Below are 13837 nucleotides of genomic sequence, written 5' to 3' on the forward strand. Positions count from 1 at the left end.
ACAAGCTTAGCAGTAGCAGTAGCCTTCATTCTATGTCCATGAGTCATAAACGAGCCAAGGTTGCCTACCCCTGGTCTAGGGGTTAAGGCATTAGGCTAGAAACTAGAAGACGGCGAGTTCTAGTCCCGCCTTAGGTCTGAAAGTTGTCTGAGTGACTTTGGGCCCATCACCAGGAGACCATGAGTTCTAGTTCCGCCACAGCCATGAAAAAAGGGTTGGGTGACTTTGGGCCAGTTACTCTCTCTCTCAGCCCAGCCCACCTCACAGGGCTGTTGTTGTAGGGGGTGGAAATCAGAGGAGGGAGGAGTATTAGGCATGTTCAGTATCTTAAGTCACGTATAAGGTGGGATTAAAAAAAAATCTAAAAGAGAAGGTAGATGAACAGAGAATCTCTACGAAGGAGCACCCACTAGCATTGATGATGTTACCTAGTTTGGGTAATGAAATGTCTGCAAGACAGCAACCAAGCCCAGAGAGCAACAAGGACCTCCTCATTTCAACCCTGAACCTACAAATATTCTCCTTTTATGAGTAGCATCAGAGATTCTCTTATTAGAGCCAGTCTCAATACAAGTAATTTTAACCTTTCTGTGGAGTTAATTTTCTGCTGTGATTTAACTAGTGGGCCCACACATAGTTTTCTGGCAATAACGATCTGCCATGGGATGTTACTTTTGATCCTCATCCAGATTTGGGATTTCCAGCCTTGACCTGTTTATATCATTGAGGCCAGCCAGCCAAGGTTGGCTAGATACTGCCACCTGCTGCAATTTACATACATGATATTTTATGTATGAGGCAGGCAGAAATTTCACTGTAAATAAAAACACATCAGTTAAGGATTCAACCGGGTCCCATTTGCTCTTTGGATGGTCTTCAGCACAGGAAAAAATAAATCTGTAGTTGGAAGAATCTCGTATCAAGCAAAAACAACTCTCTCTGGTTCTCCTTCAAGAAGGTTTCTGGCATCTGAGCATAAAATAAAAGCCTAAACCTGGGATGTGATATTAGGGGGCTTCATTTTTTTTAAAAAAATTCCATTTATATCCCACCCTTCTCCGAAGACTCAGGGCGGCTTACAAGCTTAGCAGTAGCCTTCATTCTATGTATATGCCTGCTTATTAGGGCTTTCACACAACCCCAAGCGGCATTATTACAGGGAAATAAGCAAAAAGGGATAAACCAAATCCCTAACAGGCACAATACAGGTAGTCCTTGACTTACAACAGTTCACTTAGTGATCGTTCAAAGTTACAACAGCAGTGGGGGGGGGGGGAAATGACTTGGGGGTCACGTGATCCTCTTTTGCGACCTTCTGACGAGCAAAGTTAATGGGGAATCCGGATTCACCAAACAACCCTGTTACTAACACGGTTAACAAATGCAATGACTCACTTAACAACTGGGGCAAATGGGGCAAACTTAACAAATGTTTCACTTAGCAACATAAACATTGGGCCCAACTGTGGTCGTATAGCACGTGATCTTGATTCTGTCCCTCTGTTAATGCTAGGCTGCATTAACAGAGGGACAGAATCAAGATCACGTGAATTTTTAATACCACTTTACAATGCCTTGGTAAGGCCACACCTGGAATACTGCATCCAGTTTTGGTCACCAAAGCACCTGAAGGCAAGACAAGAAGCAACAGATGGAAACTAACCAAAGAGAGAAGCAACCTAGAATTAAGGAGAGATTTCCTGACAGTTAGAACACCGGGCAGAGATGACCTATCCATTTCCCACTATTTTTAACATATCATTGTTGAGATATTAACATATCTCAACGTATAAGGAATGGTTGCTGGAATTGAGAATGTCTAGTTTAACGAAGAGAAGGATGAGGGGGTGACATGATAGCAATCTTCCAGCATCTCAGGGGCTGCCACAAAGAAGAGGGAGTCAAGCTATTCTCCAAAGCGCCCAAAGGCAGGACAAGAAGCAACGGATGGAAACTAGTCAAGGAGAGAAGCAACCTAGGAGAAACTTCCTGACAGAACAATTAACCAGTGGAACAACCTGCCTCCAGAAGCTGTGAATGCTCCAACGCTGCAAATTTTTAAGAAGAGATTGCACAGCCATTTGTCTGAAATGGTATAGGGTTTCCTGCCTGAGGAGGGGTTGGACTAGACGACCTCCAAGGTCCCTTCCAACTTTTTATTATTATTATTGTTATTATATAAAAAACTAAACTTGGAAAAAAAAACCCAACTCTGAACCAAAATGAAATAAGGCCCTTAAAAATTGACCCTAATCCATTGATGGATTTAGTCCAGCTGGATGACTTTGGGCCAATCACCAGGAGAAGGTGAGTTCTAGTTCTGCCTTACGAAGAAAAACTGGTTGTTCCAGTCACTCTCTCTCACTCGAACCCGTGTGTGTGTGTGTGTGTGTGTGTGTGTGTGTGTGTGTGTGTGAGACTTATTCATGGAGGGGAAGAGTAAACTAGGGGCCCAATCCCCTCCCCCCCTTGCCTCTCAAAGCCTTTCTCCGGCTCTGTTTTCCTCCTCTGAGAAATAAACGGCTTTCATGAAGTCCGTTTCATTGGGAGGGGAGAGGAAACACACTTCCCCCTATTTGCACCTTATCACCACCCAGGATTTGAGCAGTCTGTCAAAGAGGGGGGAGTGGGGTCCCCAATCTCCACAACTACACAGATACCACGAAGGAGTGACCTTTGCTGACCATCTCTTCCGAGAAGCCACGTGGGGGAAGAGGAAAGAGAGGGAGAGAAAGAGGAGCATCAAAAGTACAGGCAGATGTCTACCTGTGATATATGAGGGGCTGCTAAGCTGTCACAAGCTGCTGCCAGATCCAGGTAAATGACGGAAGCCCCTACAGCTCTGTGTTTAGAGATAGCAGGGCACCCCAAAGTCAAGGCTGTTTCATGTTGGCATCTGGGACCTTGCCCCTTTCTCCGTTTGACAGGTGCCGATGAGCAGGCGCGCGCCGTCGGAGCACGGAGCACGCGAGCAGCATCTGCTCCCTAAAGAAGGGGGTTAAAAAAAAAACCAGCACCCCTAAATTCAAACCGGAAGCGCTCCTGTTTCAGCTTGAGGCTCTCGACCCGCGTGGCCTCAAACTACAAGGGGAAATCCTCAAGTAGGCGGCAATTCTCGGGAACTGAATGCGTTTGGATTCAGATTGTTCCTCTCTTCGCTTTGAGCTTTAATTTGGATTAACCTTGGCGCCCCTGCTCCCAGGAGAAGGGATCAGACAGCTGAGTCGCTTCTCAGGTCTGGAGGCAGGGAACAGCAAATTAAAGTGTGTTGGGGGCAGAGGGCACAATACGATTCAAATTTCTCAACATTTCGAAACTTCACTGGCCCAGCAGTCAATTGCTTCTCTGTTTTATTGATTGGCACAATCTCCTGCCTTACTTTAAGGCAGTGACGGCAAACCCTGTGACACACTTGTCAAAGGGGAGACACCGTGGTGTTATGGGCGACACGCCACGGTGTTCACCAACACCCAGCCACAACTTTTCTCAACAGCAAGCCTCATTCTCATGCAATTTTCTAACCATCTCATCCTCTGCCGTCTCTTTCTCCTTCTGCCTTCCATCTTTCCCAACCTCAGGGTCTTCTCCCAATGTCTCTTCTCATTGGGGGCCAAAGTATTTGAGCTTCCGCATCGGGATCTGTCCTTCTAAAGCAATGTTTCTCAACCTTGGCCTGTGGACTTCAACTCCCAGAATTCCCCGGCCAGCTTTGGAACTCTGGGAGTCGAAGTCCACACGTCTTGAGCTTGCCAAAATTGAGAAACACTATGCTAAAGAACTATCCGAGTTGATTTCCTTCAAGGTTGACTGATTTGATCTTCTTGCAGTCCAAGGGATTCTCAAAGAGTCTTCTCCAGCAGCACAACTCAAAAGCTGCATTGTACAGGTAATCCTTGACTTACAACAGTTCATCTGGTGACCGTGCAAAGTTATAACGGCAGTGAAAAAAATTGACTTATACGTTTTTCACACTTATGACTGCTGCAGCGTCTCCATGGCCACCTGATCAAAATTCAGACCCTTGGCAACTGGCATGTATTTACGACGGTTGCAGTGCCCTAGTGTCGTGTGATCACCTTTTATTACCTTCTAACAAGCAGATTCACTTAACAAAGGTGTTATTCCCACAATAAGAATTGCATTTGCTTAGTGTGGAAAAATGTCTATTACTGGAAGAAGAGAGGATGTATTGGATGGTGTAATATTGGGTTGAGTTTGAAGAAGCTTATATGTACCAGGGAATTACTAATGGACTCAGTCATCATGTTGTCTATTAAGCACTTGATTGTAAAAATAGAAAATTAATACAATATTTATATATAAAAGAAATGGTATTATTCCCGTAACACTTGGCAACAGAAATTTTGGGCTCAATTGTGGTTGTATGTTGAGAACTACCTTGTGTTATTTTGCAGGCCACAGAGGTTTCCAAAACAACACAGCAAGCCCACGTCTATCTCAAGTTTATGGTCAGGCAAATACTGGCTGCCACGTATCTTTACTTGGACAAAGACCCACATGCAATGAGGGTGAAGGTTTGTTCTCTGAGGTTGTGGGTTGGTTTTTGAACTTTTAGATACCAGGTGTTCTATCCCAGCCTATCTGAGTCCTTGTTATGCTCACAAGGAGAAACCCCTCTTCCAACAAGGAACCACAAGAAAAACTAATCCCTTTTATTATTCACAGACCTGAGTCAATGTCCAAGGCAAACAAAAACAGTTCACAGAAACTCGATCCTCAACAGGAACAGTTGCCTTCGGCAGCCAGCACCTCCCATACCTTCCCTTTTATTATTCAGCCAAGGCGTGGCTTCCTAATGCCTTCTCCTTTGCCTTTGGAGCCGCCCCATTGCATTCCTCTGTCCTACTCGCTTCTCTTGCCGGCGTTTTCGTGCATCCTGAATATTTCCCAGCTGCGCTTCGTCACTGTCCAACTCAAGACTCCCAGCACAGCTGTGTCTCAGCCTGAGCGCGAGTAGAGGGGCCAGGCTCCTCGTCCGACTGTAAGTCTTGGAGCTCCTCAGAGCCTTCCTCTGACTCTGATGTCACTCCAGGCCCCTCTTCCTCCTCATCTGATTCCTCAGACTCAGCTGCCGGATCCACTGGCTGGCGAGGAATCACAACACTAGGTGACAGCTTCAGTGGAGTTAAGCGGAGTTTAGGGGAACCCTAATAGCAGAAACAGTCATGCAATGACTCGAATGCAAAGCTTTACCCGCCCTCCAACCAAAATTCTGGACATGCTCCCAAACTGAAGAAACACACCACCTACTCAATAACATATTCCCTGGGATCAAATTCACACACAATGAGAAAACAGACAACAGCCTCCCATTCCTTGACATCGACATAAGAAGATTGGACAATGGAGAACTGGACACCCATGTCTACCGCAAACCCACGCACACGGACCAGATCCTCAGCTTTGCAAGCAACCCCCCCCCACCCGCACACGAAAGAAACTGTGTCCAGATCCTCTTTCGAAGGGCCAGGATGCACTGCAGCACAACACTAAGAAAAGTGCAAGAGAAATGGCTGCCTGCACCCAAACCACAACACACCCACACAGCCAACCACCACGCAAAAATGAACCCATACCACACACAAAAGGCACGTCAGAAATGAGACAGAATCCTCCAACTCCTAGGAACGGCAATAGCCCACAAACCCACAGCCACACTCCGCCAGGAATCCTTGGTGGAGCAGTGGGCTAATGCCTCCTTAAGTAACACCAGCTGCCTGCAATTATTGCAGGTTCGCGTCCCACCAGGTTCAAGGTTGACTCAGCCTTCCATCCTTCCGAGGTAGGTAAAATGAGGACCCAGATTGTTGGGGGCAATAAGCTGACTTTGTAATAATGCCACTTGGGGGGTGTATGAAAGCCCTAATAAGCAGGCATATACATAGAATGAAGGCTACTGCTAAGCTTGTAAGCTGCCCTGAGTCTTCGGAGAAGGGCGGGATATAAATGGAATTTAAAAAAAAAATAAAAAAAAATATTCATCACCCATATGCAAATCATGCTTTGTGAGATGGGTGGCATATAAATAGTGTGTCTATGCAAGTCTCTCCAAGTCCACTCACTCAGCTCCAGCTTAGCCTTTTAATTAGAAACATCCCATTATCATATTTTGAATACAGAGAAGTTTGAGGAAAGAGTGCTGAATTCAGTCCCACATTCCCATGCTGACTTACAAATTTGATTTCAAACTCCTTTTCTTTTAGGGGTCTTTCCTAAGCACGGATGGACAATATTTGGCCCATGGGTTCAGGTATGCTCCAACTTTTTTTTTTTAAGGAAACGAAAGAAGAAAGGAACTTTCAGGAGCCTTTTAGAATGCAGAATTGCAGGCTAACTCTGCCCACAGCCTGGAATTCGATCCTGACGGAGCCCAAGGCCCCACTCAGCCTTCCGTCGTCGGAGAAACCCAGATTGTTTGGAGACAATATGCAAATAATGCTTCTATACTGTAAACCAGAGAGTTTTGAAACACTATGGGGCAGTATATAAGTCTAAAATGCTGTTGCTAATGCTATTTATTCACAATACATATTAGCCCTTGAGTTACAGCCAGTCCCTCAGTGACCATTCAAAAGACCTGCCCAGTGGTACTTATGAACCAGTTCTGAAGTTTCGATGGCCACCTCTGCCCGCAGTCACATGATCACATGTCGGATACTTGGCAATATTTGCAACATCCCAGAGTCACAGCCCCCCCCAAACGACATTTACTTCCGGTTTTCGGCAAAACAAGCCCACGGTGAACCGTTGGTTTGTTTAATGACCGCAACAGTCACTTTATAACTTCACTGTTCACTTAGCAACCGTGGCAAAAAAAGATCATACAATCGGGAGGGCCGTGTGAGCGACCCGATTTATGACTGTCGTGACTTACGGCTGTGGTAGGCCATTACGGTTGTAAGCCGAGGAGTACCTGTAATGCTTTTCAGTTCATTAGCATTTGTGTCGGGATGGAAAACGAGCATCCAGGAGAACGTCTGAATGTGCTTTTGGATGAATATTTTTCCCTACTCATACTCGGCTATGCTGGCTTCAGCAGCAATCAGATGAGTTGAGAAGCTTATTGGGGGTGTGTGTGTCTCTTTCACACATTTCTTTTGGCCACGGCTTCCCTGCCATAAACTCTGAGTCGGATGATGGAAAAAAAATAAAAGTAGAGGACCCTTAACATGTCCAGGTGTCTTTCCTTGAATACTTTGCACTTACTTAGAAGGTGGGGACTCACCTGATGATAAAAGTCATCGTCATCAAAGATCTCCACATCCAGGTCTTTGAGGTGGGCATTTGACATCGCTGGAGGAACCGTCTCCTAGAAGGAAGAAAAGAGACTTCTGTGAGGACCATCTCAGCTCCAACCTAGATGATGATGATGATGATGATGATGAGGAGGAGGAGGAGGAGGAGGAACAGGAGAAGGAGGAGGAAAAGGAGAAGGAGAAGGAGAAGGAGAAGGAGAAGGAGAAGGAGAAGGAGAAGGAGAAGAAGAAGAAGAAGAAGAAGAAGAAGAAGAAGAAGAAGAAGAAGAAGAAGAAGAAGAAGAAGAAGAAGAAGAAGAAGAAGAAGAAGAAGAAGAAGAAGAAGAAGCTGTTGGAAGGGACTTTGGAGGTCATCTAGTAGGCAGGAAATCCTATACTATTTCTTCTTGTGTGTGCAATAATATATGTGCTCATTTTTAAGGTACCACAAGTGTCAGATTCCACACGGCAAGTCAGGAACAAGTAAGCTAGAACTACACAGATTTTCTTAAATGCTACTCTGCGGTCAACAGAGACTCCTGGACAGCCTAAGAGGAATTTCCCAGCCTTTTTTTTTTGGTGAGTTCATTAAGATGGAGATGCTTAAACACATTGAAATGCTTCTTCCCAGCTTTCTGTCCACCTGGGCTGAGTTGCCATTTAAGAGATAAAGCAGAATCTCTTCCGATAATTTACATTTTTTCTTCTTCTCAGCTTTCTCTTCACCTGGATTGGATTGCTGTTTATGAGATAAGCTGTCAACAGGCTAACTTTCCTTTTTTTGGACTGTTTTATGTCTACTCTTCCTTCCTTTTTTAACCTCCCCACAACTCTCTTGCAGTGCTTGCTATCTGTTGCTCCAGAAATTCTAAGAATATGCAAAATGCTTCATTCTGAACTGTTTTGAATGTGAAATACCATGAAATCTCCCATTTCAAAAGGGTTACTACCGCCTTGAACTTTAAATGAGCTGTTTCGAGCATCTTGGGGTATGCTTTGACTTCAAAACCAAGAGAAGGTTTTGTGCATACACAATTCATCTCTAATATATGGACGCACAAATGGAGACAGAAGGCAGGCCTATTCTGTTCTCTTTCATATGTTCATTCTTTACGGAGTGAGAAGGTCTGGGAAGACCATCATCCATCATACGTCTTTGCACAGCTCAAGCAAACAAGTCCCTGATTTTCAGATCAGATGATAGCTTATAAACATGACACATTAGTCTAGTTATCCAGGATTTGAACTGGGGGAGGGAAGTCAACCATGCATACAAAATGGGAAGGTTCACAAAAACGTTGCTCTCCAAGCAAACGTGTCACACAGCTGCAGCAAGCAGTCGTTTACCGTAAGGAAACTGGTAAAGCTGCTCCATCTCAGTCCACCTCACCTTGCAGGAAGCAATTTACAGATAGTCCTCACTTAGTGACCGTTTCAAGTTAAAACAAACCTGGATCCGGAGTTCCGACAACTGCAAACACACCCCCTGCACGCCCATCGGGTGGGAAGGCGATTGCGCTTTGGGCACTAAACAACTGGCTTGCATTTATGGTGATCTGCAGTGTCCCGTGATCGTGCAACCACAAAACAAAAAAAACGCCCATCGGTTTTAAGTGGAATCATTGAACAACTTGCCCCGTTCACCTAGCAATTCATTAACAAGTCATCCTTGACATAAAGGTAAAGGTTCCCCCGCACATGTGTGCTAGTCGTTTCCGACTCTAGGGGCCGGTGCTCATCTCCATTTCAAAGCCGAAGAGCCAGTGCTTGTCCGAGGACGTCTCCGTGGTCATGACTAGATGCCAAAGGCGCACGGAACGCTGTTAACTTCCCACCGTAGTGGTCCCTATTTTTCTACTTGCATTTTTACATGCTTTCGAACTGCTAGGTTGGCAGAAGCTGGGACGCGTAATAGGCGCTCACTCTGTTACGCGGCACTCGGGATTCGACCTTCTGATCGACAAGCTCAGCGTCCTAACCCACTGAGCCACCGCGTCCCTATCCTTGACATAACTGGGACCAAAAACCTCTGTGGCTAAGTTTGTTGCGACTGGCTTTTCTTTCCCTCAAATCAATTTCCTCCAGATAAGAGAATCAAATTGTTCCCTCTGCTTACCGTCTCGCCCGTCTCGGTTTCTGGAAGCACCTCAGCAGCCGATGGGGTTTTTCCCAGCACCCTGTAGGCTGACCTCTTGGTCTGTGTCCGCCGGAGTAACCTCTCTTTGTCCATCAGAATATGATCTACTTGAGTCAAGATGGATCGCTCAAAGGCACCAAAACCCTGGAAGAGGATCAAGCAACGTGAGGGAAAGCAGAAAAAGACACTGAAGTTTCCTTCCCAAGGCCCCCACCCCACCCCCGCTGTCTTTCTTTACCAGCCAATGAGCAGAAATTCTTTCCTGCTGTTATTTATTTATTTTCTTTTACACATTGATCACACTATTTGCTTTTGGGAGGGTTTACCTTCACTTGTAAATTTTTCTTCAAGCTGATCTGGTTCATCCATCCATCCATCCATCCATCCATCGATCCATCCATCCAATCCTCTGCTTTATTTGTATAAATAGCTCAACGGTGGCATACATGCCTCTTTCCTCCTCCTATTTTCCCCATTACAACCACCCTGCGAGGTGGGCTGGGCTGAGAAAGAGTGACTTGCCCAAAGTCACCCAACCAGCTTTCATACCTAAGGTGGGACTAGAATTCACAGTCTCCTGGTGATCGGCCCCCGGTGACCCAGCTGACTTTCATGCCTATGGCAGAACTAGAACTCGCAAGGTCCTGGTGACTGGCCCAAAGTCAGCTTTCATGCCTAAGGCAGGACTAGAACTCACAGTCTCCTGGTGATTGGCTCACAGTGACTCAGCTGGCTTTCATGCCTAAAGCAGGACTAGAATTTACAATCTCCTAGTGATTGGCTCACAGTGACTCAGCTGGCTTTCATGCCTAAAGCAGGACTAGAACTCACAATCTCCTAGTGATTGGCTCACAGTGACTCAGCTGGCTTTCATGTCTAAGGCAAGACTAGAACTCACAATCTCCTAGTGATTGGCTCACAGTGACTCAGCTGGCTTTCATGCCTAAAGCAGGACTAGAACTCACAATCTCCTAGTGATTGGCTCACAGTGACTCCGCTGGCTTTCATGCCTAAGGCAGGACTAGAACTCACAATCTCCTAGTGATTGGCTCACAGTGACTCAGCTGGCTTTCATGTCTAAGGCAAGACTAGAACTCACAATCTCCTAGTGATTGGCTCACAGTGACTCAGCTGGCTTTCATGCCTAAAGCAGGACTAGAACTCACAATCTCCTAGTGATTGGCTCACAGTGACTCAGCTGGCTTTCATGTCTAAGGCAAGACTAGAACTCACAATCTCCTAGTGATTGGCTCACAGTGACTCAGCTGGCTTTCATGCCTAAAGCAGGACTAGAACTCACAATCTCCTAGTGATTGGCTCACAGTGACTCAGCTGGCTTTCATGCCTAAGGCAGGACTAAAACTCCCCATCTCCTGATGACTGGCCCAAAGTCACCCAGACGGCTTTTGTGACTAAGGCAGGACTAGAACTCACAGGCACCAGGCTGGTGAGTTCATACCAGGCATCCCTCCTCACTTCCCGGGATAAAGAAGAAATACTTGCTTTGCCCAGTTTGCCAGAAGCCAGCTTGGTCTTGTCATGCCACTTCTGTAGGGTGCTGTTTCTATAGACTCGAAACTCAGCAAACCGCTTGGAGGCAAATTCAGGGTAGTCGTCCATCTCCAGCTTCCGTTTGGGCGGCCTCTGCGCAACCCTCTTCCCTTCCTCAGCTTCATCGCTGCCACTTGAGACCTCTTCATCACTGGCAATAAAGGTGGTGGAGCATTTAGTCTTACAGAGCTATCCAAGCATCTCCTGATAGCTTTCTTTCTTTCTTTTATTTTAATTTTATTTTAATTCCATTTATATCCCGCCCTTCTCCGAAGACTCAGGGCGGCTTACAAGCTTGGCAGTAGCCTTCATTCTATTTATATGCCTGCTTATTAGGGCTTTCACACACCCCCCAAGCGGCATTATTACAAAGTCAGCTTAATTGCCCCCAACAATCTGGGTCCTCATTTGACCTACCTCGGAAGGATGGAAGGCTGAGTCAACCTTGAGCCTGGTGGGATGCGAACCTGCACTAATTGCAGGCAGCTGGTGTTACTTAAGGAGGCATTAGCCCACTGCTCCACCAAGGCTCTTCTTTACCGGTGTTGTGATTCAGTGCCAGCCTGTGGGTTCGGCAGTTGGGTTGGACGATTCAGAGGAGGAGGAGGAGGAGGAGGAGGAGGAGGGGTTTGGAGAGCCTGCAGAGGACAGTTCTGAGGCATCGCAGAGCTCTCAGCCAGGCCCCTCCCATCTGGTTACTACTCAGACCCAGCTGTGTGAGCCTGACAGCGTGGATGAAGATGACCCACAGCTGGCCCTGTTCAAGGACGCCCGAAGCAGGAGGCAGTCAAGTAGGAGTAAACAGAGGAAGGCAATGGGGCACCTCAGAAGGAGGCAAAGAGAAGCCACGCCTTGAAACTGTTTAAAAGGGGAATGTGTGGGAGGGCTGGTGGCTGAAGGCAAACCGGTTTGTACAGCTTCTGTTTTAGTGGTTCGTATTTTGTTTTGCTCAGTTTGCTCTGTTTTGGATCTGTTTTGTGTAAATAAATTTGGCGGGCTTACTTCCAGCCTTTTGCCTTTTGTAAAGGGGTTGTCCCTGACTTTTCTGCAGGGCCGGTAGTAGGCTGGAACAGAACAACCGTGCTTCCCCGGAAGTAAAACCTGCCCTGAAAATAATCCCTAACTTGAGTTTTGGGGGTGGGCCTAATATAAGCCCTGCCCCCCCCAAATAAGCCCTAGTTTTGGGGCAAGGCAAACGCCTAAAAATCAAGCTAGGGCAGGGGTGGGGGACCGGGGGTGGAGCTACCCCACGTGCCCCGCACCCACTTACTGTTGCAGCCCACCTTTCAGTCAGAGGCCTTTCCGGAAGGCCTTTGCAGCTGAGAACCGAGCTATGGATTGAATAGTTCGGTTCTCGGCTGCAGAGGCCTCCCAGAAAGCCGGAAAGGCCTCTGACTATGAAATGCAGGCCGGGGGACACCGCTGAAGAAGTGGGTCGGCTGGCAGGGCTTTCGGTGCCGGAGGCGAGTGGAAAAGACACCCCCCCAAAAAAAGACCTGGGGCCTCTTTTGGAGGCAAAAAAAAAAAAAGACCAGGTCTTATTTTCAGGGAAACACGGTAGTACGGTTTATCCCCAAACTTAAGTTACCAACAGGTAACCTACGATAAGTGCAAGGCTGTCAAACTGAAAGCAACGGATGGAGACTAATCAAGGAGAGAAGCAACCTAGAACTAAGGAGAGATTTCCTGACAGTGAGAACAATTAACCAGTGGAACAACCTGCCTCCAGTAGTTGTGAATGCTCCAACACCGGACGTTTTTAAGAAGAGATTGGATAATCAGTTGTCTGAAGTGATACAGGTAGTTCTCGACTTATGGCCACAATGGAGGCCCAAATTTCTGTTGCTAAGCAAGACAGTGGTTAAGTGAGTTTTGCCCCATTTTACGACCTTTCTCGCCACAGTCGTTAAGGGAATCCCTGCAGGTGTTATGGCTAATAACATGTTGTTAAGTGGATCTGGCTTTCCCACTGACTTTGTTTGCCAGAAGGTCACAAAAGGTGATCCTGTGACCCAGGGACACTGCAACCGTCATCAATATAAGTCAGCTGCCAAGTGCCTGAATGTTGGCTATGTGACCACAGGTCGTAAGTGTGAAAAACGGTCACAAGCCACTTTTTTTTAGTGCCGTTGTAACTTCGAACAGCCACTAAACAAACTGTTGTAAATCGAGGACTAGTTGTAGAGTTTCCTGCTGGAGCAGGGGGTTGGACTAGAAGACCTCCAAGGTCCCTTCCCATTCTGTTATTCGGTTAAAGTGGAGCGTGAAAGAGGCTGATGTATCCTTTACCGCTTCAGATCATTTTGGCCTTCGATGGTATAGTGCCCCTGAACATGGCATTCCCATTTAGCCTCATGGTCAACAGAGGCTGATTGCATTTTTTCCCACTATGAATAGCTAATCCCGTTAAAGCCATGTAATCACACAGGCAGATAATACCCGATGAAACGGGAACAAGTCTTTCTACAGCTTTGAACCTTATCCCTGGATAAGCCTTAGGCCTAATGCAAAGGGGGAATGGAAATAATAATAATAATAATAATAATCAGGCAAGTGAAGTATGCTTGCAGAAGCCTCAGCGTGGTCTTTTCTAAATTGAGACATCGGTATTGCCAGAGGTTTTCAGGATCGGCTCTTTTAAAGCTTCAGCCCATATGGCCACTCGTGATCGGGGTTCTACGTATAAATCAGGGGTGGGCAACTCTGGCAATTTTGCTACCGGTGGGACGTCCACTCCCAGAATTCCTTAAAGTAAATCCAATGAGTTTTCCTTAAATTATCTTCGGGGTTGCGCCACTAGATGCTGATCATGCCTAAGTCAATGGGGAAGCCAGAGAAGCAGAGAAGAGCAACAAAGATGATCAGGGGACTGGAGGCTAAAACATACGAGGAA

The 13837-nt window shown here is 46.5% G+C and overlaps 1 protein-coding gene across 1 annotated transcript in view; it reads right to left on the reverse strand.

Moving 5' to 3' along the window:
- Nucleotides 1-13837, reverse strand: part of AATF (apoptosis antagonizing transcription factor) — a gene marked incomplete at its 5' end in the record, with an annotated part of 117019 nt that overhangs the window by 44637 nt on the left and 58545 nt on the right. Inside the window, 3 exons of the mRNA XM_081346588.1 lie at nt 7247-7330; nt 9373-9537; nt 10897-11095. Coding sequence (XP_081202714.1) covers nt 7247-7330; nt 9373-9537; nt 10897-11095 — 448 coding nt within the window. The remainder of the gene's footprint in view (nt 1-7246; nt 7331-9372; nt 9538-10896; nt 11096-13837) is intronic.

Source organism: Vipera berus, assembly GCF_964194415.1.
Source record: "Vipera berus genome assembly, chromosome: 1".
NCBI lineage: Eukaryota > Metazoa > Chordata > Lepidosauria > Squamata > Viperidae > Vipera > Vipera berus.